At 41.7% G+C, this 26,596-nt stretch overlaps 1 protein-coding gene across 5 annotated transcripts in view; it reads right to left on the bottom strand.

Annotated features, from left to right (window-relative positions):
- ABCA1 (ATP binding cassette subfamily A member 1) overlaps positions 1–26,596 on the bottom strand; it is a 92,150-nt gene that overhangs the window by 34,643 nt on the left and 30,911 nt on the right. For all 5 annotated transcript variants that reach the window (XM_015652476.3, XM_015652475.3, XM_015652478.3 and 2 more), the window contains 3 exons: positions 13,211–13,332; positions 8,428–8,619; positions 1,216–1,302 (listed from right to left, as the gene is read on the bottom strand). In XM_015652476.3, the coding sequence (XP_015507962.1) occupies positions 1,216–1,302; positions 8,428–8,619; positions 13,211–13,332 (401 nt within the window). The remainder of the gene's footprint in view (positions 1–1,215; positions 1,303–8,427; positions 8,620–13,210; positions 13,333–26,596) is intronic.

The raw sequence follows: 26,596 nt of genomic DNA, 5'->3' as shown, positions 1-26,596 counted from the left end.
TTATTTTTATCCCAGACAAGAAAAAAAGCCAAGCTTAGATGACGTAACAGGAAACAGCTGTAGTCAAACTCCGAAGGGCAGCCTCCCTGCTAAGCAGCAAAGGCTCTTCCATGGTCCTGACAGAAGCAGATCCTGCTTCCTGGAATCGTCTTAATTTCCACGTGAAGGGGACTGCGCAGAAGGCTGTAGGACTCGGGGAGGGAGGGGTGCGTGCCAGGAATTGTTGGCTGTCACGGTGCGGGCTCCCGGCAGCTGCCCCTCCGTGGGAGTGAGGCGCACGCTAACCTGGAGTGACCCGCTCTGGGGCGCGCTCCCAGAGGTTACTGCCGTTCATGGGCGCGGAGCTCGGAGCGCTCCGGCAAAGACGGAAGACGAGCGAAGGGAGGAGGAGGAGGAGGCGGCGGCATTGTTTAGCTTAGATGGTTGCGATTTCTGCTCCAGGGAGAGAATGTTTTTGACTAATAGCAGCACTTCAAAGTCAGAGCCAGACAAAAAAAAATAGGATGAATTTCTGGCTCAACACCCACCCCCCAACCCCTCAGATTTGGACTTCTGATTCATACTTAGGTACACAGGGCTTTCTTTCTTAATCCATCATTTCACCTGCAAAAACAAATACTTGCAGTCTCTAAGATGTCCGTTTGGCTGTGTAAATCCCTGTTTATGTTTAGTGTCGTGATGTCATTGTGCTGAGCGCCCCGCAAGACTGGAAAGAAAAAAGCCCAAAAAAGCAAGACAGATAAAGAGGAAACAGTAGCCTGCCACTACTAATTTAAATTATAAAAGTCACAGCACCTTTTCCACATACCATACGCTCACTGCATACGAAACCCAGCAGATACAACCAAGTAATAACCCTGATGTGGGTTGGCAACTGGATGGGAAAAAATAGAAAGGAAAGCCTCAAGCATGCAGTTTTTGCGAGGCACCACCTGGCAACAGATGTACTGCAAGCCCAACCAACCATTGTGCCATTGCTGAGAAGGCAAATCACTACAGAAAATGTCCCAATTCCTGTTATGGTATTTGTAACTTGAAGTGCCAAGAGGTTGCAAAGAGCATGCTGCCTCCACCGACACTGGGAAAACAGCTGTAGGATGGGAAAAAGTTTCAAAACAAGCCAGGGATTTGACTTTGAGTTGCCTCTTGTACTTGATCAGAGGCTATGATAGCAACCACAGTGATGCATGCTCCTGACACAAAGACTGTTCTTACCTCTTTAACAAGCTTCCCAAAGCTCTCTCTCAAAACTTCCACAGTTTCTGACAGATCCCACAAGGAAGAATTGAAAGAAAGGTGTCTCTGCAGAAAGAGAAAGAAGAAAACTAGAAGTCACTGCAAAGCACAAACAAAGTAAACTCTTATAAACATTCTTATATAGAGCAGTTAGGACTGTTTACATTGGCAGGGAAGATGGAGCTGGCTTTCTGTGTAACCTTGAACTTATAATACCATGGTCTTCTGCACCCTGCAATGTGTTAGGATCACCCCTTTCTCTTTCCACAGGTTAAGTACACAGATGCCATAATCAGAACCATACCAACAAAATGTTAAATGCATGCACATACACTTATAGTGCAAAGGATGGCTTGCATTCCAGGTCAGAAAACAAGGCCAGTCTACAGGACAGCATGTGAAATCCTGCAAGCCAGTGCTAAGAAGGGGCTGCCAAGTCAGTACAGTGAAGGAAAAGACAATTTGGTGGGTACAGGTTTTCAGTGAGACTACACAGATACCAACTCAGATGCAAAGAACTCCCTACTGCAGTGTACATTATTATCACTCATGTCCTGCCATTAGGCCTTGATGTTCTTTATCCAAATCAAGTGTGTATTTTAAAACAAACAGCTTCCAGGAAATAGCTGGCATGCACTGTCACCAAAGAGCCAGACTGATAGGCTTCCAGAATTGGAAGGTATAGCTTTCAGGAAACTATCTGCTATAGCAGGAAGTCACATTGAAGACAACTCCTTGTTTTTAATCGCTCTACATGTAATTGGTGGCCTGGAGTTGGGTTTGTGAGATTCTTTTTCCCTTCCATTCACATACCTGGACTACCTTGCATGGAAAACATTTGGGCACAATTGTTTCAAGAGAACGAAGACTAAAATAAATTCCTAAGATTTCACATTAGTAGCTCTGTGCTGCAGCAATTAAAGGCATACTAAAGTTACAACATTGTAACACACAGATGAACAGTTAAGGCCCTCAATTTTAGTACACATCTTTTGAGCTGAATCTCTTCCTTTTCATCTCTTTCCTGCGGCAATTTTTGGAAACAAAGTCTGGAGGTTTTCAGTTGCTCTGCTTGATCTGCTGGAGATGAGTAATACCTGGTCAGTGCCAGCTGGTATAAATGGGCACTGCTCTGCTGATCTGCTAGGGTATTTAAAATTCAGCTAACTTTTCTGAGTGCACAGTTAGTCTTTGCTCCAAAGCCTGTTGCGAAGTCAACAAGGACTCTCTAACATCTATGGATCTCTACTAAATGCAGTCCTTAAGGTTTGAATAAATAAAGACATATCTACTAGGAGAAAAGCAATTAAAAATCCCCACAGGCTTAGACCTTTCAAGACATATTTAAAGACATTTAGTCAGAAAATATCAAAGCTACATATCTGCTCTACCACTACAACTTCAGCAGTAACATGGGGTAGAAAGTTCCAGGTTTATGCAAAACAAGAGATGTGTTTGTTCAGCTCCACATACTTCATCAATCTCCACACAGATTTGTGATCACTGTATTCAGAGGTGATTCAGGGACCGTGTGGATGAGGAAAAGTTTTCTGAAGACACTAGTTGGTTCAGAACAGTGAAAAGTAAAAATCCAGTTGCAAAGGATTAGTGAACATCCTCCTACTGACACTGTTACAAAGTGCCAGACAAAATTCAGCTCTGCAAAGTAAAGTACATAGGGAAAAGACAGTTCTACGTTAAGATACCCCTTGTATGGCCCTGAATATTAGCTAATGCCACTCAAAAAGAGAGATCTCAGGAATACAGTGATAAAACTGATCAACATCGACATAAATTCACAATGCAATCCTGGTTCTCAAGTACTACGTGCAATTTTGGGTTCTCCATCTCTGAAGGAGCTCAGGTGCAGACAAAGGCCATGATTCAAGCTAAGAATAGTTTTGGAAGGAAGAGCAATAGACCACACTTCTTCCAATGAGACATGTAAGGACAAACAGAGGTTATGAAAAAGGTCTGTAGACTTACAAAAGGGATAGGGAATGGAAGTGGGATAGGGAATGAAAGTGGGATAACTGATAACAACTTTCATCATACAGCACCAGAAAACTTCCAGTGAAATGATCAGTTTAAAACAAAACCAAAGGAGCTTCTCTGTACACAACCTAGTCAAAACATAAAAAATCAGCAGACTCTATACAATGTTGAAAGTATTGTGAGCTTGAGAAAGAATTCATTGAACATAAAAATCTTACCAAATGCTGTTAAACAACAAGATCCCAGCAGCAGATGAGAAAGTCTGGGTTGCAAGCTACTGAAGAACAGGACATTACACTGAAGAAATGTTGTTATGTACATGCCCAATGACTGCATCCTTTCATGTGCCTCCATATTAAGGGCCACTGCCAGACTATCAGTCAAGGACACTGAGCTTAACAGGACCTTTTCATGACCTCGTACATAAGTCTTAGGCGATTTAAGGGGCTTGCAAACCTTACTCTGAAATGTGAGGAGTACCCGTCTATCCTTTCATACCACAGCAGCCTGACCTTTCTTCCCTAACAGATTCATATAACTTCAAGATCATTTCTCACCAGAACTTGCAATAGTATTATTGATATGGAAGAAATTTTACCCTCTCTACCACTTCTTGAACCTCAAAGCCCACTAAGGAAACCTCTCATAAGTCATCTGCAGTGACAAAAAAAAATAAATCAGTCACAAGGGCCAGTCTTCTTTGAACAGATGAGCATGTCATTAATTTCCCTGTAACATGCATCTTTGTAGTGACTCACTAAGTAGTTAATTACATTAATAAGAAACCTCTAGATTCAGGGTAGATCCAGGAAGACTGCTTCTACTGCGAGACTGTCTTTAGCAGGTATCTGCACTACATCCACAGGCTGGGGAGGGCAATGACTCATTTACTGGAAATGTGCTGCAGAAACCTGTCTGTTCTAGGCACACTGTGGAAAAGACAAAGCTCTAGAAGGTTTTGAATACAAATGCCTTCTACAACTACTATGGTAGTGGCTAGCAAGTCACAAAATTTGTCTTTTGGGGCAGCCAACACTGTAATACTCTTGAGGTACTGTGTGCAGGGGGGTGACTGTGTGATTGTATGTGCTTGGTGTAAGATTTACTCTTAGTGACAAATACTTGAGATGGCTGGAGTTGACAGACAAGCCTTGAATAAATTCACATGAGACTTAAGGGGGATGCACAAATCTGATTTTTTAACACACAGAAGAGAATACATGGGTTTAAAGTGTTGGGAAGTCAAAACATTCAGCCAAAATTCTGCATCGTAGAGCTGACTGTTTTTCCTTAGAAAAGATTACTGCCACATTTGCTTTGAAATCATTATTACAGCTTAGAACTGATCTTACCAGAAACTTTCCACTGGCCTGTGCAGAAAAATCATGTGCTTTAAGCTTCTGCTTTTGTTTCCTGAGAGTGGAAGTCTCAAACCACTGCTGCATAAAAGGATGATATCATTGTGCTTGACTGAAAACACTCTCAAAAGACCAAGGAAAGCTATGAGTTCAATTGCAGCACGTATTTACATTAGGAGACCTTTTCTAAAAGCCATTTTTCAACTGCAATGCATTTATTATCTAATGCTTAGCTCATGTTAACCATTTGACAAAATACCATCCATATTACAGAGGGAGAAAAAACAATTGTATTTCCATGTGCTCACCCACAGTCTTTCAAGGACCACTGTAGTACACAAGCCACAGCATTTTTATGGCCTATTACAAATCCATACTACTGGAAGTGAGTATGACAAAGCCTTTTTTAGGCAGTGCTGTCCAAGAGATGAAATCCCACAGGAGCAATCTGAATTCTCATTTAACCTTCCCCTGCCAAATCACATTCAAAACTGGGGAGATTTGCAGAGGGATATACAAACAGGTACTTCTATGATATAAGACAGTCAGAAATGTCCCACTGGACTGAGTTGTAATGGCTGGGAACTTAGTGCCATTGCTCTTATTAGCCTTTCCCAAACTGTGAGTTCCTCTATGGGACAACTGCTGGCTTACTAGGAGGAGAAAGCAAGGAAGGAAATTTGCATGCATGCAGTCAGATGTACTGCTCCACTGCTGTTCTCAAACCAGTTTCTCCTGCCTCAGTCTCACTCAGCCAGTGCAAGGCAAACCTCAAAGAGATGGTATGTCCACAAGGAGCTTGTACATGTCCAATGTCCCATAGTGCTGTTGGTCAAAAGGCTTCAGAGAATGGAGGCTGATTAAGATGTGGGTCGTGGAATAAGGAATTTGACTTTTTGAAACACCTTTTTCATCTAGTGGAGTGAACACTCAGAGAAGGAAGGTTGATCCTCTGCCTTGATGCCCTGTGATCACATCCAGATTTTCTGCTGGATTTTGATCTAAACAGTCTGCCTCAAGTAGGATCTTACATGCAAAAATGTAAGGACACAGACTTTAACCTCCCTACCATACCTCCATGTGCTTGGCTCTGTTTCTCATCCTACAGAACAGGCTAAATTGAAGTAATACAAAATATCAGTGACAGAGCTAGGATCCTAGTGAAATTTTAATTAGAAGTTCTTGTCTTAACTGTATCACTGCCCTTTGGTCAACACTCAAGGTGTTCTGGATAGAACTGAGGAGCATGTATGTAAAGCGTTTATTCCTTGCCTTTATTTTTTAAAAAAAACTTAACAGTGCTGTGACATTTAGAGCTCATGCATTTCATCATGCATGCATTTTATTTTTTTTAAAACCTTGATCTGTCCATAATCTGCTAGTAATTACGTTTTTGCATTTTTGAGAGCTAGAACACTTAAGTTTCCCTGAGGCAGTAAATGCACACACACTAAGCCAGCAGAACTGAGTGTTATCATCAGGGTATCAGCCCACACACTCATTCCATGATCATAGGGCTCTCAATCTTGCACCCTCCCCTTCACGTTTTAGTATAAATATTTGTGTAAACATACAATCAGGTCAATCACTTTTAATCCGGATCAATTCCATGATGAAATTTACTGCATCATCTTGCAGAGGTAATAACAAACAGGAATGCAGAGGGAAAAAAAACAAGCAGGTGAATGTCAGGCTAAGTCATATGTATTAAGACATTTCAAAAAACCATGGCCACTTCACTGCCTAGATATCAGAGAGGTACAAATTTCCAGTTTACACTTTAAGCCCTTGGTGTTGAATTTACAGAGTTCTTGCACACAGTTGCAAGCCCTTGTATTAACCTTCTTGTACTAGGAGTCTGCCTCTCCATAAATCACAAAATAGTGCAACCATTGAAGCCCAAGTCCAATTACACAAGCTAAAAACCTGTCTCTGAATTGTTACTGCACCTGCATTTGACTTGACCCTTACTTTGCTTACTGAAATGCCTTGACATGAAGTACATCAAAGGAATTAAGAAAAAAAAAAAATCAAAAAATAATTTAATCTCTTGACAAATTGTTGGCATTGGTTTACAGGCTCTGTAGTAGATAAAGAGCATGCTATTTTCAGTGTGCGTGTCCAAAATTTGACACACAATGCCTTCAATAAGCTGTGTCAAAAACCTCCTTTGTCCATGAGCAGAAAGTTCTCTCTTTGTTCAAAGATGTTACTGCAGGTCAGGGCCTCTAAAGACACTAAGTTTCAAATGTGTTGGTTGTGATTCTGCAGTTAATTTATCCATGTTGCCTGGCCACATTGAAGCCAGTTTGTTTTTATTTCACTCAGTGATGCATTACAGAAGCTTAACTACAGGGTACACTGTGACACATTCCTGAGGAAAACTGGGGACCTTTACCAGACAATACACAGCAGGTTTAGAACTGCTGGCTTATGGACTCCAGCTTTTTCCCCTTGAAGACAAGATCATGAGCCAGCTTCTCAGAAGCCCCCCAAAACTGCACATAATGTCTTAATTCTATACCGCTGTTGCCAAGAGGCACAGAGTGGCTTATGAGTGTTCTTTCACCAACAAACAATATAGACCTAAGAACACAGACATTCAGTACCTGCTTCTGTCAGCTAGGCTGCAGAAGCTTCCATAAATAAGAAAAGAGAGACTGAGTCTCCACAGGGCCTAGAAAACCAATTCTGTGTGGTACAGTAGCTGGCTATTTTCAAATCCCTCAGACCCCAAAATTCTAACATCTTTGAATGGTTTAAGTAAAATATGCATATATGTGTACATTCACATACAACTGAAGACAAGAAAGAAGTCACAGGCATTCCTCTCCAAACAGCTCGTCTTTGTTACAAATTTGTGCTGTTACCCTATCTCTTAAGGCTTATAGGTTGTCTTGCTCTTCCAGCAGGAAAAACAAAGTGCAGATGGAGGACATATGGAAAATAGAAGATGAGCTGTGGAGAGAAGTCACTGACTGCTATGTCATGTGTAGAAGAGGAATATGATTCCAGTACTTGATAATGACCCTCTGACTGGGGACAAAGCCAAGCAAGAGGTACATGACTTTGAGTACTGAAAGGCTTATCAAATCTGAAAATCTACACAGCAGACAAAATAAGATTTGTTTTAGTGGGTAACAGAGTTGGTTCTGTGGTCCTTTCTTTACTCTGCTGTCATTTCCAGCACTGAATTCCATATTTTAACAGATATTGCTGATCTGTAGCAAAACATCACTGGATTTTCCTAGATCCAAGTCTGCTCTAGTCTCCAGTCACCCTGTAAATAATGTATTTTCTTGAAGTTCAATGAATTCTTCCTCCAGTGCCCATTCTGTTGGTTAGTTTTTGAAACAAGACTTTAAAACTTGATTCTACTTCATATGATTTAAACCTGCTTAAAGGCTGTGGTCTGTCAGTGGCTAGAAACTTCTGCACTTGGTGGCTCCATGCTAAGGGCAGAGGGTGGTGGTTTTGGGCACTCAGCACAAGCCAGGCTTATAACTGGGCTCATTCCAGCCAAGATACATTTGACTTAAAACACAGGACAAACAAGAGCCTGTTTGTTATTGTGCAGCATAAAGACTTTCCTCTTGACAAACTGAACTGCAGACCATACACACTTACGCTCTGCAAGTAGCAAACTGAACAGGAAGGGTAAGAATGATAGGAAGAAGCAATGGTGTTCATGCTCCTATGACAAACACCGACCATCTTTGTTCTTCCTAACTTCCTCTAATCAGTTCTGGAAATGCAGGGATGAGTTCCTAGACTTAATGACATGGGAAATCTCACTGACACAGTGACAGACTCTCACTGGTGGGGCCAGTGAACTCACCTGAAGAGGCTTCAAAGGATTCAGGTTAGCACGAAAGGCTTGCTCAGCTGCATGGAGTTTTTCCTTTGACAAGGTGCAAATGAAGGCCTCAGAGTCCTTGGCTGCTGTCTGATTTTGGATCGTGAGAAATTCAGACGATGTCGAGCTATTGCAGAGATTTCGCAGGCGCATTCGATAACCAGACACAAGGACCTATGAAAGTGGGAAAAGCACATAAGTCTGCCTTCGTCTAAGACTCCAATAAAAAAACTGGTTATTGCTCATACAAAGCCAACCATTCATAATATTTCCAGATAGAGGTGAGGGGGCATTCTCCTCTACAGGCTGAGCATCCCCAATTCATACGCAACTGTTCCAGGAAAAACTCTTCCCTGCTGAGAACATGGGAGAGAAGTCCTGGGGGAGGCAGGTCTCTCTTCACTTCCCTGCAAATATGCACAAAGCAGCAGTGATCCTGTCCTCCACAGCAGCCATTTCCTCCAACCAAGGGTACATGCATTGCCTAACATTCAGTCTTCTGGGAACTGAGCCACAGAGAAAAACAAAGCTTGTGACCAGACACAAGTCTGGCAAATCTATGTGAAGGGCAAAAGACCTATGTCCCAAACTACTTAGACATATCTGCCAGCCACATTTTCTATGCAGTAATGATTCAGAATCATCTCCCTTAACTTTGAAGTATCTACTCTCTAACCGCTGAGACAAACATTTTGCAGTGTTTTTGTGCAGATAATGTATCAGCAAAAGAAGTTATCTTACTGGCTGCAACCAATGAGATAAGATCCTAGAGTCTCCCTTCACAGGCATATTTTTCTTAAGGTAATGGTTTCCTTGTCAATAATGTTGCCTAATCCACATGCAATCACCTTATTAACAAAATTGATAAAATCCCTCTGAGTTATCACCAGGCTGTTTCAGACCTGATAAATTCTTTTAATAAGGTCGGTTACCAGATTCATGTTTGCTGAACAATGAAGTCCATGTCAAAAAGCTGCATACTTCTCAAAGGTGATAAACAAGGAAAAATATCCACAGTCTACTATTGGAAAAAAACTTTTGTTTGCCTTGGGGCTACACAGATGGAACCATTTTACTGTAAATGCACAGGTAACAACACCAGTAGACTAAAATACTTCTTTCTGTCATTTCGTAAGACCCAGTGTGCATTGCCCAACTTAGAACAACTAAAGAGGATTGATCTACATTCCAGAAGAGTTAAAAGAGTTTAGGAGTCCAGCTCCTAAACCAGGCTAGTTTAGAGATTAAATTTTTCATTTGTCAAAACCAAAGGGGTATGCACAATCTGGGTGGAAAAGTGCATTACGTTCAGGAAACAAGCAAATGGAACAGACAGGAGAGAGAAGGGATTTTTAATACAATACTTATGCAAACCTTTAAGTTTGGTCTGTATTCATATGCCCAAAATAGGATTTTCCAATGCTGCACAGCTCTCACATCAAAAAGACTTGCCTTTTGAAAATTTGGGATGCTTTTTTTCTTGCCAGGAGAGATATTAATACCAGTGTTATAGCCATGCTGAAAAGGAGGTATTTGTGGGGCACTGAAATAGAACTCCCAGAACAAGGTTTCCATTAGAAAAAACAGTGTCTCCTCAGTGTTCACTCACAAAAAGTGAAGGTGACCAACCTTCCACCATTCTCAAAAAAATACTATTTGGAGAGAAGATGCCCTTTTCGAGCACTGAGGTCCATAGCATGAGACCTTAGAGAAAACACTCTACCTATCCATTCCAGATTGAAACACCCATTCCAAGTCAGCAAGTTCTCTAACCACTTGCAGTCATCTGAGCCCATGGTATCTTCAGCAGTCAAAAATACATCCCAAATGATCGGTTTAGTCCCCTAAGGACTCTCAAAATGCCAGGCTCATGTCTGAAAGTAGTCATAGGTAATTGTTCTGTCCTTACACATCATATAATTCTCTCCTTGGGACTTTTCCTGCCTCATGAAACAGAGATTTGTTCCAAGCAGAATATGCATTGGCCATTACTATTCACTCTTCACTGCTCTTCAATGCATCATGCTGCAGCACTGGCCCAGGACCTCATTGTGCCTTCAGCTTCTCAGAGGGACAGGACCTATACCCAACTCCAAGTCACACGAGAGCTGTCTGACCACACCTGGACATCAGCAGCATACCAGACTTGATTACATAGCTGCCTGCCCACTGCTGACCCAGGCACCTTCCAAATCCCACACCCTTCTGAGCACACCTGCCACGGCTGGAAAAACACAAGGCTGAGCCACTCAGCTCCAGGAAGCAACATGCCCATCAAGACATGGCTTTGGTTGTTGTTATCTGTTTGCACTAATATCAGTATGCTGGATCCACAACCCTGCTGGACACGCCAGAGTGCTGTCATTACAGTAATACCAGTGAACAGCCCCATTTCCTTGGTGACCTCAGCCCCTCTTACTTGTGTATCATAACTTCTGGCCTTGCTGAACAGCCGCAGGACAGCAACAGACTGCAGAAGAAGACTGTGTTTGCTGTGAAATGTTGGCACACTCTGACAACATAGGCCCTTTTGCTACATGACTCCTGACTCAAGCTGTGACCCACTCATTCAGAGACCTAACAAACAGTGCCTATTAATACTGAAGTCACTAGTCAGCTCAGCAGTGAGGTCAGATCTCCAAACCCAATCTCCAGTAAAATCAAAGACATCCATTTTGTGAGTCAGACAAAGTCATTCTGCAGGAAGGGAGAGGTCTAGCATCTGCAGTTACCATCTGTATTAGAAAAGTGCTCAAAGAAAATTTGGTGGGCTACTGCTCTGCTCTGCACCTTAATGTCCTGGTGACCAGATTAGCTCTTCTTGCCAACCCCGAACACAGAATGCTGTTGTGACTTAGCAGCACCATTCCCAGTGCTTTAAAAGAATCAGTGCAAGAATTACACAAGAGCACAGCTTGAAGCACTCAAGCAAGAACTAGGTGACTGATTGTAATATATATTGGTATAATTCGTGTTTTATTGTATACATATAAGATCAAGTATAAAAGCATGTTTTATGTATAAAATACAAATAACTTGAGATTGCAAAAGCAGCTGCTGGAAACCCAGGAATTTGCAAGAGAACGACCCAGCAATTAAGATAACACCGAGAAGAGGTGGGTCCACCCAAGCAAGACGAGCCTACTAAAGACCCAGCAATTAATGCCTGATACTCATCTAGTTGAAATCCTCAGGACCATGCATCTCAATGTCCAATTCCTGAAAAACTACTCAAACTACTCTTCCTTTCTAGGAAAACTCATCAACAGACCAGCAGCAGAAACATGAATATGTAACAACACAAAAAGGAGGAAAAAACTGAAGCTGCATAGCCTCAGGCTGAAAAATCTGTATAAAACTCAGCTCTCCGAAAGACAGTTTGTGAACCTGGGGGAGCCAGTGGGACAGAGACTGGTTCTGAGTTCACCCAGTGCCAACCCTGGGCTTGGTGCTGACCTTGATTGTGGTTGTTCCAAAATTCGATTTTACAAACATTTCAGTAAAATCCTTATTGATAAAATTTGTCTGATTTCATTTATAACACTGATCATCTTTTCACCAACCTTCAGACACAATATGTAGATAAAAGCTAAGCTTTTTTCCTCCTTCCATTTCCATATACAGCCAATAGAGTATGGCAGTCACACAAGGTACAGTGAGGTTTTTTTGACTGTTTGAAAATCTTTCTGCCTCTCCACTAACTTAGGGAGAATGATGAGAATGCTGTTGCTGTAGCCTTCCAGTTATCCTCCCAGAATAATCTGTAGCATGATTCTATCTTAATCTAATTAATTTCAAGTGAAACAAAGCTTGTAGCCTAAAATAGGTAAGAATTTCTTCTCTGCTTTATATTTTTCAGTAGAATGTGTCCTTAACTTGTAGGATAACTTATCAAATGGCACTAAAACAGATGGCTTGAAAGAATTCACTGAAGAACAAGACAATGTGTGTAAAGAGGGACAGCATCTGTAACTACAAGAAAACAAAGGCTAAGAGTACAATCCATTCCACTTCAGTGAAAAGATCTGATATGGAGTTGGGGATCAAAATGGATTTCCTCCTCCTTTTGCATACCATCTTTAGCATTCTTTCAAGAGAACACTGGGTCTTCCTTTGATTTCTATCTTTGACTTCTTTGTTAGAAAGGATGCTGGTGGACTAATTCATCAAGCCTAGCAAAAAACATGTTACAAGTTTGACAGTGACAGACAGCCATCATGAGACAGGGCTCTTGCTCATGGTCACCACTGGCTATGTTTATGACTGCAATCATGGAGCACTGAGGATAGTAGGACTCTTGTGCTACACAATTTACAGTGTGTCTGTATTCATGCATTGGCCACAAAACTAAAAGTAGAGCTCCTTCTGCTGCACAGGAATATAAGGCAGAGCAAGACCTAGAAACCCTGCTCCAGTCCAAGATGAATGACTGAAAACAGTCAGAACAGCACTAGCAGTTTAATTAATGTTTCACTTCCATTTAAAAAAAAAAAAAAAAAAAAAAGGAAGGAAGAAATTCAGTTTAGCCTGAGGATACTATTTCCTTATGCAGGTTGAAACATTTGTTCATGGGTTCCCAGTGTCCTTTTACAGCTTAAAATCAAATAAGACAATAAATTGTGTGGAAGAGGGAAGAGAGGAGAACACGTTTTCCTCTGTCTTTCTACAGCACCTAGCATAAAGGGGTCCAGCACCATGGATCTTGGCATTACAGCTAAACAAACAATAGACAAGCATTATGTGAGATGTTGAAAGTACTCTTTACCTGCTGGAGATTTACCCCTGCATCCAGTAGCTCCTCTACTGCAGATGATGGCATGGACACATTATGATGGAGGAAGTCAGAGAACGTCTCATTGTCAGTCAGGAAATCCCGAAGTTTCAAGTCTGGAAAATGACAAAACAAGCAAAATTCTGGTCACAGCAAAGCTGAAAGGAAACTCATGTGAGAGCACTGAACAGGAAACGTCAGGCTGACAAATGGGGGAGAGGGAATTACACAAATTATAGTGCAAAAGGAAGAGGAGCTGCTCGTAAAGTGCTCAGAAACTTGGCAGGCTTCAGAAATGTCAATCCACGATGTCTTGGTCTCAAAAACCTCTGAACCAACAACAAAAAAAAGCAATCAACCTTCAAAACCAACTGACATTAACATCATTACTTCAAGGCAATTTGCTAATACATACACAGAAGCAAGGCACACAAGTTGCTATCCTAATCTGAAATCTATTACAGCATTAGCACTTAATCCCTGTGTTGTTACTGAACATGGGACTGAGCTGGTGCATGGACCATGAGGGATTTACTAGCCTCTAGTTAATTATGCTAACAGCTGATGTACTCTACCATAAATTTCAAAGTCTGACATATGCAGACGCACAGGTATGACACAGAATTGCGTACATATCTAGGAAACAATCTTAGCTACTTGGAATCCAAAAATACATTTGCAGCATTGTTTCCATTTTCTTTCCCACATGCTCCACCTTCTCAAGCCATCAGTGGTTCAGCTTTTTAAAGTCATTGTTTGACTTTAAAACAAATTTGTACCTACATCACAGCAGAGGAACCATCTGGAAATTATAATCCAAGCACACTATTGAAGTCCACAAAACTGTATCTTCAGAAGCTGACTCTCATAGATGACACTGTGAGAGCTGTTTGGGTTGTTTCCTTGGGTTTTGTGTGTGGGATTTTTTGGTGGGTTTTTTTGGGTTTTAAATTTGGTTGGTTGTTTTTGTTTTGTTGTTTGGTTGGGCTGGTTTGTTTTTTTTTGGGGGGGGGGAAGCAGTGTTTAGCTTTGGTTTGGTTTTCATTGTTATTTTCTTTGAGAGAGACAATTCTATCTCCACAATGCTCAAACAAAAAGTGATGAGCAAAGCAGCTATGCCAGGAGGAGGTGAGAGAGCAAAGTCCCTATAGGATTTACCAGAATGAAGATTGCCAGAGTGAGGTAAGACAATCAGCTAGGTGTCACGCTGTGTTTTCTACTTTAGGAAGACAGGATGCTGCAACCCAGAGCAAATAGAGGAAAACAATGAGCTCTAAAGAGAAAGTAATGATATGCAAGAGCCAGGGGCTTGTGCCTTCCCTCTCCTACAGGGGACAGCTGTAACAACCTTTTCCCCCACTTCTTATGCAGGAGGGTTTTTTTGGTTTGGCTTGGGTTTTTTTGGTTTGTTCTTTTTTGGTTTTGGGTTTGGTGTTTTGGGGTTTTTTTTTTTTCTGTTGGTTGGCTTTGGTTTTGTAGTGGGTGGGTTTGGCTTAGCCTGGGTTCCAGCAGGAAAAAGTACGGTCTGCACTCGGGGTGCCAGCGGGGGTGACACGGCGGCTCGGGTGCCACTTCTGCTTCCCAGCCAGATCCTGGCGGAGGAGCCGGCAAGGGGAGGAACCACGCGCTCTGCTCTTGAGGCATGAAGCACACGGGGTTACTGACGGTCATTGCTCCTTCATCTACATATCCAGTTACAAATTCCCCGTTGCCTTTTTGTTCCACACGAAAAAGTAAATCACCCGCCTCAGCTGAGGCAACGCGGAGGTTACTCTAGGGCAGAAGTTTCTCCCTCGCCCTTCTCTCTCCCACGCAGCAGGACCACTCATGAATATGCTGGTTTTTAGCACACCCTGCAAACACCCCACTCGAACCCCGCTAGCAAAATCCACCATCACCCCCACTCCCTGCCTGGGGAAAGTCTGGGAAAAGATCTGGCTCCTGCAATACCATAAAACCGTCCTTTTCTTTCCAGCAGAGGCTAAATCACCCTGCTTCACCACGAGCAGAGGAAAAACTTCCCCCACCCCGATTCCTTGGTTACTTCCTACATGTGCCAAACTCCCTAAACACTTCTGCAGCTTGTTTATTTTTTGGTGAGATCATCAACTGTTCAGAAAGTCAGATGGACAAAGGGGTAGCTGACTGAAGGCACACTGGCATGCAGAGATCAGATGTTTGCAAGCTTTTTCATTGAATCTGCCCCTACTTAAGATAATTTTCAAGCTTCTCTTAAAGGCCCAGATGCCTTATGAAAAGAAAAAAAGAATAATAAAAAAAAAAAGGTAGCCAAGCAATAATTCTTCCACTTTTCTGTTTCCTTAGTGATGTGTTGCTTTTTTGTTTGGCTGGTCTATGTTATCAGGGTTTGGCTTGGAGGTCTTCAGGCATATAGAAGCATGATTTTCTTGGTCAGGGAGATATTCTATAGGCAATTGCAGGAATGCAACCTGAACTACACTGAGATTCCTGCTGACCTCCCTGTAATCATGAGGAGGAGTAACAAAGAGTCACCATCTTCCACAGCTGTAATTAACCAGCCCAGCATTAGTAGAGCACTCATCCCCTGCCTTTTTTGTCATGCCAAGCTTTTTCAGACTTGCTTAGCACTAGAATTTGCTGAAAATCAATACTCTCTTCCAAGGAACTCCTACAAACATCTGAACAAGTTTTCATCATCATTTGGAGTAAACCATGAAGGAAGTAGAACAAGGTACCATAACTATGGGGCAGTGCTTGGCTGTCAGGCAGCTGATCATGAAGCTGTGATCACTACCCAACAGAAAGCTCTGTGAGACCAAGGGACCAAATCCCAACTCCACAGTCCTGGCTGCAGTGCCCTAAGCACACAGCCAGCCTCCTGTACCATGCATTTTCTCCCCCACCCCATCTGGCCCTACTTCCAGGACTCGTGGGTCAGTGTCTTATGCAATTCCTCTCAATCACAGAAGCACGCATAACAGCCTGCACATGAAACCACAGAAATCACTGAACTCCGCAATGCATCTAAATTCTTCCTCTGGGTACCTTAAAAAGTCAAGAGTTAACAGAGGTTTCCTCTTGAAAACAGCCATTCCCATCCAAGATGACTGCTTGCCCACTAGGGCCTGATGAAATAAAAGAGTGTTACTTAGAAAAACCCCTCCAAAAATAGAAAGCGAAAGAAACAGAAAAGCCTTCTGAAGGCTAATACCAAGGTTACTTAATAATGCAAACACTTGGAGGGAAGAACACGTTCAACCACCACAGGCCTACTACAGCAATATTTTCCTGCTATAAAAATTTAGACACACTATCAAGTTACTCAAATACACAAGACAAAATGTCAGCTCAAACGTGATATAACTTGCGTGTCTCCTCTCTTGCTTGAGACTGTCCAAGAGCATCGTTACAGTCAGCCATGGCAAGCTGGTGGGCACAGAACAATGTCAGGCAGCAAACTGGAGAACAATCTGTCCATGTACTTTGACATGGACATGCAGCCTGTTCTTGCCCCTCCTCTTCATCCTCAACATAAAGCCAAGGGAGCTGCAGCCCTGCTCCCTCACCCCCGGCACAGGGATCAGCCTCCTGGCTGAAGCCATAGGCCCCAGCAAGCAAGTCAAGCCCTAGGCACAAATGTGGGGATAAACTTGAGGTCAGACTGAGCAAACACACTCACAGACTCTCAAATCTGATGTGAACCATCTTGCCAATGCAGTGATGGGATAGTCAGCAGAAATAATACTGAGAGAGCTTTTACCCATGGCAGACTACTTTTGCAGTTTCAGTCCTGACATCAAGGGAGCAACAGCTAAGAACAGAGACTTTTGCTTATAAACCATGCAAATAAACCCCAAAACCAACAGCAGGGCTAAAATGCCTTTGTTGTAATTAGTTCCAGTTTGGGCACAGTATGGCAAAGCAACAGGAGACCACCCCCATCCTCATGAAACAAGCAGAAGTCCATATCCCATGTGGGACAGGGAGAAAAATCCTTTGGCCACATGAGGAAGCTTCCAGCACAACCAAGAACTCCCAGACCTGGAGGTCTTGTGCCTTAACCACAAAACTTCCCTTCCTCTCTGAAGTCACCAGCTAGGATTAGACAATCACACATGGCAGCAGTTCACAAATATTGTTTTCATAAAAGGCACAGCTGTCCTTCATTTCCACACAGTGCAAATGAACCTTGGGGGCAGCATTCTGGGCACCAAAACCAGAAACTTGGATTTTCATATCGCAGAGTATCTCCTACTGTAACACTGTATTACATCCTAAGATTTACATTTCACTGACAACCTAACCTTGTCCAGAACCTTCCTGCCTGGGCATGGTAGTAGGCCAGTCAGTCCTTGCTTAAGAATCAAATCTTAACAAAAGATCAAATCTGACAAAAAAAGTCCCCCAAAACCCAAACTGTATTTGAAAACCTCAAGACAATCACATGAATTAGTGAAAATAAAACTCTGTGCTTGCTATATTACTGATTAAAATGAACATCAAAATAAAAATATGCATTATAGAAAAACAGCAAATCGGTGCTATGTGGGGGTCTCTGGTTCCATGCAGCCCAAAACTGAACACTGATTGTGCAGCAAAGGAAGTGTCTGTGGCCTAAAAGCCACAGGGTTTTAGTTTCCTCATTCCAGAAACATCCCGCTACTTTCACAAGCTCAAAAGGTGGGTCAAAGTGCAAGAGAAGCCACGGCTGGGAATCAGTTTTAATTTGCTGATCCTACTACAAGTATAATGCTAACAGGTCCCATATCAAGCAGTGACAATGTCCAACAGTACTGGGAAGAGCCACAGAAAAGTGAAAAAAAAAAAGCTTCTAAGGGCAGGTTACAGCACAAGACTCTTCTCCAGCTTCCCTCCCATTCTTTCTTCCTTCACTGAGATGCACGGAGGTCTCATACCTTCCTTCAGAAGCTTAATGGTGCAGTGTCTTTTAAAATTAAACAGCAGGGTGGGAAAACAGAACCCCATGGAAATTGTGGCCATGTTTTTCATATCCTGAACACTGCATTCTAAAAATAAAAGGCATGCAAATGGTATTCAATGTTATCTCAATCCACTGCAGAGTACAAAGCTCACCAGGTCTCATATTAATTTGTGGGGTTTCTGCCCAAAGGGTTTGTGCTCATAATCTATGCTCTATCAGTTTTCAGCCACTTTAAAGCTAACAAACTCAATGAAAACACTGGGACAGTCAGATCTACTTCCCAGCTTTACATAACTGAACTCCCTACAAAAAACAAATGAAGAGAAGGGGAGAAGGAGCTTCATACCTTAATTCAGCAACTAAGAGGTGAGCAGGGCAATGAGTCTGACCTACAGACGTGGCTTTTTGTCATCAGGAGATTTTTCTCTACTGATTAAACATGCAGGAGTGAAAGCAATTGTTTTACTTCCTTTATATCCACTGCAGCTGGGGAGACTTGCTAGCCTTTGGCTAAGCTGGTATTCCTCACAGCCAAATATTAATGCAACACAGAAGCTGGAATTAAATTCTGACCCTTATTTCTTACCACAGAGACTGTTCAAAGGGCAACACAATCATTTTATAACAGCAACTAAGGCATCACAGCAAGATGAAACAGTGAGATAGGACAAGGTATGAGACACTTTAGCTTCATTCTTTAGAATCAGCAAGGTTCCACAAGTGCCCAAAGAAGACCAAAACAGAGAAGAGGTGTCACAGCTCAGCACCTGTCTCCACCCATTAACAGTAAGAGCAAAGCAAGGAAGAATGCCAAACAAACAAACAAGGCACTTGGCCCTATTCAAATACTTCAGATTCCCAGCTCCCCATTCAGGTAAAACTACACTTTTACTGGAAGTCTGACAGCATAGCTGGCTGTCAAGTCTCTGCAAAACTGTGCTCTGGCATGACTTGAGAACAAGGTCACAAGGCACCCTGGTCACACAGGCCAGTTTTGTCCAAGGCACTACTTTCTTCACTGATCATATTTCCAGCAACAGGAGATTTGGACAACACAAGCCCACACAGAAGCTGAAGCTGAGACCAAGAACAGAAGCTCCAGTTTCAGGGAACATTGCTAGTAGCACCACTACAAAGATTCTAGCTAGAAACCTGTCTCCCAGGAAATCACATGGTGAGATGACCAGAGCAGGAAAATCAAAAGCTGCCACAGAATTACCTTGTACATTGGAAGTTTGAATTAATTTTTCATCATCTGGGAAGTATTCCTCTTGAATAGCTGACAGGTGCACTTGAACACCTGGAATGATTTTCACTCTCATTACCTATCACTGTGATTTATTGACAAAAGATTTTTATGGGAAGTAGCTTCAGACATAAGAGCAGGCTCTCAAATAATTTCAACAGCAGAACCAAAGACTGAATAACCTGTAATTTTATGACCATCCAGAGTAAACTGACAACCATCCAGAGGGAACAGCAATCTCCTAATAGTGAGCCATGCTACTGCACTGTACCTTACTGAGACAATGACCCTGACTGATAATGTGAAAAGCAAACTTTTCAGTGCTGGGCAAGGCAACAAGTTTTCACCTGCCTTCATTATACTCCTAACCTTGGACAACACATCCAAAAAGTATGATAAAGTAATATTTTTTACGGTTTTCTGTCTTGGCTTTTTTAGCAGCTACTATGTTATAATTATTCTTTTCCTCTAGGGCAGCTTTCCCCCTGTGAGGTGAGACTAGCTCTCAGAGCTGCCTGTGTACCTATTAATGCTAGCAAGAGCTAAACTGTCCTCAGAAAAAGTTGGACAGCCAAGTCCTGATTTGCTTACAGGAAAACAAGCAGCTCAGCAGGCCTGTTGTGCAGGATTGACTAGTGTGAAAATACAAGCCTAATTTGCTCACAAAGTGCTGTTCCTTCTGCAGCCATGGCCTGACCTGTTCTTACAGCAGGCTACAGCTCTCTGCTCTAAAGCCATCACACATCAAACACTGCTGCCTCTGCAGACACTAGATAATACTAAAGTGAACACCCCATTAACCAGGGGCCATCATCTTCGTATATCTGCCATGCCAAATGGTGATGTGAGCAAAGAGGAGGCAGCCTGCCATCCATCTCCAGCAGCTAGCATCTCTCCTGAGAGAAAGGGAAATGCTGTGCAACAGACACAGGTGTTCCCTCTCATCTTGGGACTGTGACATTGGGACCACCTGCATTCCTCTCTAAGTCATTACTTTTGCTTAGAAGAGCTTTAAATATAGTCCAGCACAATTACTCTGTCAGAAAGCACCGCTCTCAGCATGTACTAATGCACATATACAAACCTTCACTGGGGGTACGCTGACTTCAGGCATGCAGAGCCCATTCAGCTGAGATCCCACTTCTGCTGGGAAGCCAGCAACAAACACAAGGCTAATACATCCCTCTGTGCAGTTGTTTGGTGCAAAAGCCATCAGGCCCTCTTCCTGTGTGACACACATGACAAGTGAAAGACGCTGTGTCAGAAAGCCAAGACACAAGGCACAGAGGCAAAAGCTTCAGGCTGGTCACCACAGCCCTGTCAGCAAACATAGCCTACACAGCTCCTGCCTAAAGAGGGGCACACCCAACCACCTCCCTAAGCCCCACACTATGCCTCAGAACAGATATTTTTGTGACTTTCCCAGTTTCAAGGCCAATTCTGTTATCTCCACAGACAACTGTGAAACAGGGCTTGCCAATGAAAAAAGCAGAAATTATGCAGGCCACTAACAGTGAAAAAAAATTTAGGCATGCTTAAAGGAAGCACCCTAAGAATACTCGCTCTGTTGCTTTAAGAAGCAAATCCTGAGCACAGCTCCAAATCGCATACCATTATAACTGGTTGAAAATTCTCCTGCTAATGTTCACAAAATATGGACAAACTTCAAATTTCTTAGCCCCTGGACTGGCTTGTCAGTCACAGAGATGATGGACCACAGATGTGGCTATATAAAATACTTCCTTATTACAAGAAAATTATTTTCAGGAGTGGTAAATCAAACACATTCAGGGATGGTATAAACTACGGAAAAGGCCCTCCAAAGGTCAAACCCAGCTCAGGGCAAGATGGGTTCTTCTACAGAGGCAGAAAATAGTACTTAAGTAATAGTACTGTTAAGATTGGATTTTCACTGCACCAGGAATATTATGCTCTGGATAATTTACAGGTTTGAGATGTTTCAAAACATCAACTCAGAAAGTAAAATACATTTAAAAACCCCAGACAACAGAGAGACTGAATAACAAATGCCATGGTCCCATCCAGTCACATACCATGGTTCTAATGTCAAACACAAGCACATAAGGAATGGCACTGTGCTACTAAAAATGCATGGAGCTAAGCAGAAATTGAAAGAGTAAGCTGTGACCAAGAAGGACTCTGTCCAGAATTCCTTGCACTTGAGCAAGTAACTGTAAATTTAGTAGAAATTCAAATCACAGACAAAAACAGGGCTGGACATTTTAATCAAATGACCATTACAAATAGCAGAAGTGTTCTCATAAGGTGGCTATATAAGCATGCATCCATGAGACTGCTGGTTCAAATGCAACCAGGAGACACTTATATGAGAATCATTCTGAACCCCCAAAACAAGCAGGTGGAATGAATCTAGCAGTATTTTCCTACTTGAAAATTATCACAGCACCACCTCTCCAGTTTGAAGAGCTTCTCCCATGAAACTGGCATGGGTAATGATGAAGCTTAAGCAAAACAGCAGGCAGAGTTTTCCAAGATCAAAGCAGTCCGACTGTCCTGCACTTGTATTTGCTCCTCCTTACACAGAAAGGCTGATGAGAAGAGGCCACCCCTCCCTTGGGTGTGAAGGCTCATCCTGCCAGCTATCTATTCCTCTTGCTTGTCACAAATTCGGGGAACCTGGCTGACATCTGACTTATTCTAAAGGTTAGCAAGATACCAAGTCTGCAGTCAGCAGATCATAACAGTACTTACTTTTTCTATGTTCAAGAAGACCTGACACTTTTGAATTTAGTGCCAAGTCCTAATGCTCCTTATCTAGCACACTGCACTTTAAGCCACCTTCAGAACAAAGAGTAAAACCAACCAAAAAATGCTGAAGGTTAACAACAATAAGCCAATCATTGTACTGCACTTAGTTTAACCACTAAAAACACACCTGCATCTAAATTATTTCAACGTCCCATGATTGCTCCCTACCCTTCAATTCAGTTGGTCACTGCAAAGTTACCCTTATGGATAATTGTTTGAGTTTGCTCTTGAGTCTCAGGAGCAATGGAAGAGAATAAAACTCAAACTTCAGCACTAAAGAAAAGATTATGTTTTCTGTACCTTGCTTAGGGCAATCTTTGCAACCATTCAAGCCCTTCACTGCTATAAATCCAACTGTTGAGCAATACCACTCCAAAATAATTTAAGAACTTTCTCAATCTTTGGTAAAGACTGAACAACAGAGGCTTACTAGGTAATGATTGCCCAAATTCACAAAGTTTCGGCTGGAAATCATGTCTCATGCTCTAAGTGTGACACTATACTAACACTACATCAGGATGGTCCCAACAGACCCTGCCTTGGTGGTTTCAGGAGCTCATCCTTCCAGATGGTTTTCTCTTAGACTGTCAATATACTAACTAGTCCTTCCCTTTGGTACTGACATAACTTGCTGGCTGAAAATACACCCTGGAGCATTTGCACCACTCTTTTACACAGAGGACTGGATTACTGCTAGGCACAGAGAAGAGCACTGCCTCCTGGTAATTTAGAAACCTGATTCTGTGTACCAAAGTCACAAAAGCACTGCAATTACCTGAAGAAAATGGAGTAAGTATTGCTGGAGAGGTGTTATGCATTATTTCTGTGGATACACTGGTAAAGCTCCTTGCACTTTAAGGTAGCAGCAGAGATAACGTGAGAAATGAGGAAAAACCAGATAGGTGAGGACACTTGTGGTCTTAAACGGCTACTTCATTGTCTTGATTTGTGTTTTCTGGCTTTACATCGCCCTGTTCCCCACCTGCTAGGCAGGAAGCATGTGACTAGAGCAGGGTAAAACCATTGGTGATAGCTGCTAACCATGTTATCACACAGTTGTGCCTTTGCTACAGTGAAAATTATTGGGACAATGGACTTCCATGTTCACATCATGTCTCAAGTGTCAAAACCACTTTTGTTTTTTCTCACTACTGTTCTGAAGTTGCTTTTTACTGGGTAGGCAGCAGTTCTGCTTTTCTAAGGAGGTGGCTGGCACAATCCAGAACAGGCACTCAGACTTCAGATACTGCTATCTCTGCAGTAAGCTGTCTTTGTCCCATCAGCAAATCTCCTGGCATGTATCTGTGCTCAATCACCTGAGTGAATATGCTCCAGTTATGTTTCAGCTGCACTTGTTAGAATAGAGAGAGAACTATAAGGAAAAAGACCTCCAAAGATATAATACCATATGTTTATTAATTTCTGTGTTTACATAAACCTTCTGCAAATGTCAAGAAAAACTAATCTAAATACTAACTCAAGTAGTATGTTTCTCTAAAAATACGTTTAAAAGAACAGAATGGTTTGGGGTGGGGGGGAGCCCACCACAAAACACCAAAACTCACAGGAAAGGGGTCTTATTTTAAATCCTTTAAAAGGGTCTTTTATTGCACCACTCTTAAAACTAAAGCTAAATTAGAAAGGGAAGGAAACTCTGGCTGTTTACAGAGGATGTGTGTCACAGAACAGCATGAATCTCCCCCACATATTGCACACAGAGTGCTGCCAGGTCAGCATAAAAAAAAAACCAAAAAAAAAAACACCTAGGGCAAGATCTTTAGCTAATAGAGCTACATTCCACTAAATTTTCAGAGCTACACCAAATTTTTATCAGACGATTCCTGATACACAGGCCTAAGAAATATGCAGTTTTAACAAACTCTGTTAATTATTGACACTCAGTAAATACATAAGCACGTGCTTATTTTTTTAATTCTGCAGCTGTTGCATTTAATTCAATGGATTTTTCCAGAATTTTGAAAACAAAACATGTGAATATATAAGCATAAAACCCATAAAGTGAATTACAAACATACTTCAAACAATTCACAGCAACAGCAAAAAAACTCTAGGGCTGGAAGTGGAGGATGTTACATTTTAATGAAGCTGCAAAGAAATTCAGCAACAGGTGGCAGAATATTTTCCTTCATTTTAGTCAGGATCCTGGTATTAACATTCATTTATCTTATGACCAAGAATATTTTAATAGAACATGAAAGACTGTCCAAAAAATGAACTGCCATGGATTTTCCAAAAAACCAGGCAAGCAATGCACTGTCTTCTTGCCTGTGTAAAAAAAGAACTTGGTTCACCATCAACATTTTTTAAATGCCATCAGCTTTTATTGTATCCTGACCGTATTGAAAACTGCCACATCCTACTGTGTTTCAGAATGAGGGCAGCTGTTTATTTATTTAGCTCACAGGAATGCTGTAAAAATTAGGTAATAAATGTTTGTAATGCATGCTGAAGATAAAATGTATCATTACTAGAGACAGCTCTAAAGCTGAATATTAACTTGAGAGATATGGGAGGTCAGACCCAAATTAGACACTCTGGCCTCAGTACCAATCAAACACAGAAGTGTACAGGGCTTTTTCCAAATGGGGCAATTTCATAATCTCCACTCTCATGAGAGCTCAGGCCCACGGAAATCCCCTGAGAAAGCTGAACTTTTCATCAGATAAGTGTTACAAATTTCCTATGGGACAACTAACACTAAGCTCAATGTGGAAAGTCTCTATCCAGCTGTCTCAACCAACCTCAGACTGTAGCTTAAATAAACCCCATGCAATCTTCCACAAATCAGGTGATTTCTTAAGATTCTTAGATTAGAAGTAAGTGAAAACAAATTGCAGAATTTGCCAGAGTGAAAAACAGAAAATAAATGCAAATTGAAACTAAAAAAGTCTAAGTTTTGGCAACATAGTCCTGACATTAACAAGCTGTACTGACAAGGCTACATACAAAGAGGGAGATAATAATAGTGTGAGAGGTTTAACTGTTCACTTAACACTCTCCACTTTATTTGCTGGTTTAAAATAAAAGCCAGTGCTGACAGACAAGACAAGAAGAAAACACACAGAACTTTAAAAGATGGTCCTACCTCTGCAGCGCAAAGCTAATACTCATTACTGACAAGCACAGTAAGCAATTCCTGTTTTCTTTATCATTATGTCTTTATCTAGACAAGTTAAGAAAGATAAAGGTGAAAAAAAAAAATCAAGAAATTGCAATTCAGTATCTACTGGAACAGCTCTGTTGCTAATTGTACTCATGGGTCCTGTCGACTCCCCTACACAGTCAAACCTTTAACTGGAACCATCAGGTTAGCTGGTTTTAAAGTAACCATACTGCTAGTGTAGCCTTCTGCTGACAAGCTTGCAGTTTTCCTTGCTTTTTTTAAGCAGGTTTCACACAATCTTCTATTACAGGATTCCCCAAAAAAAGTTTTTCTCAAGCTCCTGTCAGTATAGTTCAGGCACTACAGCAAGGCCAGATTTAACCTAACACTGCATATGTTTTTTCAATTCCCCATTCAAAGAGATTTCAGTCTTGCTCTATCGCATCCAGACATATACACTTAGAATAAAAGTTAATTCTAAACTTCAGTCTTCAACAGTATCTCTGTACAAAGGAAGTTTAGACCAAAAGAAGGCCTAAAGCCCAGTTCTACAGAATCAGAATACAGCAATACACATTACGTTGTATGTGCTTACTCATCTCAACCTCTAAGCAAAGTCACATAGTAACAACTGTTCACGAACAGTCCCATGGAAAACAAGAATGATTCTTCTGGAAACAGATTTTAAAGTATGCCAGACCTCTGTGCCTTGAACTCTATCAAGATAATTTTATTAGTTTCATCACATCCTTGGCTTCCAAATAATAATGAAAGCAGAAGCATGCTCTATTGAAAGTGATAAAATCCATATCTAGTTATATTGTAATTTATAGGATGCTATTTTCTGAATTACACAAATATCATGCCACCAAACTAATTAAAACTATACATCTAACTGCCCAGTACAAAACCTGGGACAAGGGCTGCCATAAGAAGTCTTTTCTACCTTAGGCTATCTCTTGACTGTCAGCCTCCTAGTTTAAGCTGAGGACAGAAAGAATAACAGACCCACTGGATTCACATAGAGACTTTGTCTACAACCTGTAGCAAGAAACTTAAAGAGCTCTTCCAAGAATGTTTTGGAAATGTTTTGCTAGAAGATCTGCAGTTGCCTAAACAATTTCCATTTACTTAAGAAAATAAACTCTAAGGACATTCATGTCTGTGCCTGTTCAGCACCACAGAGATTTGAAGAAAAAATTAATTAGGCAAATGTGAGAAAACTGCCATGTGTACCTAAATTTCCTACCCAATCAACATGGCACAGGCACACACTACAATCTTTGTGCAACCCAA

The sequence above is a fragment of the Parus major genome, chromosome Z (genome assembly GCF_001522545.3).
Source record: "Parus major isolate Abel chromosome Z, Parus_major1.1, whole genome shotgun sequence".
NCBI lineage: Eukaryota > Metazoa > Chordata > Aves > Passeriformes > Paridae > Parus > Parus major.
Note: the sequence above shows the minus strand (reverse complement) of the source record. Positions and strands in the feature narration are given on the sequence as shown.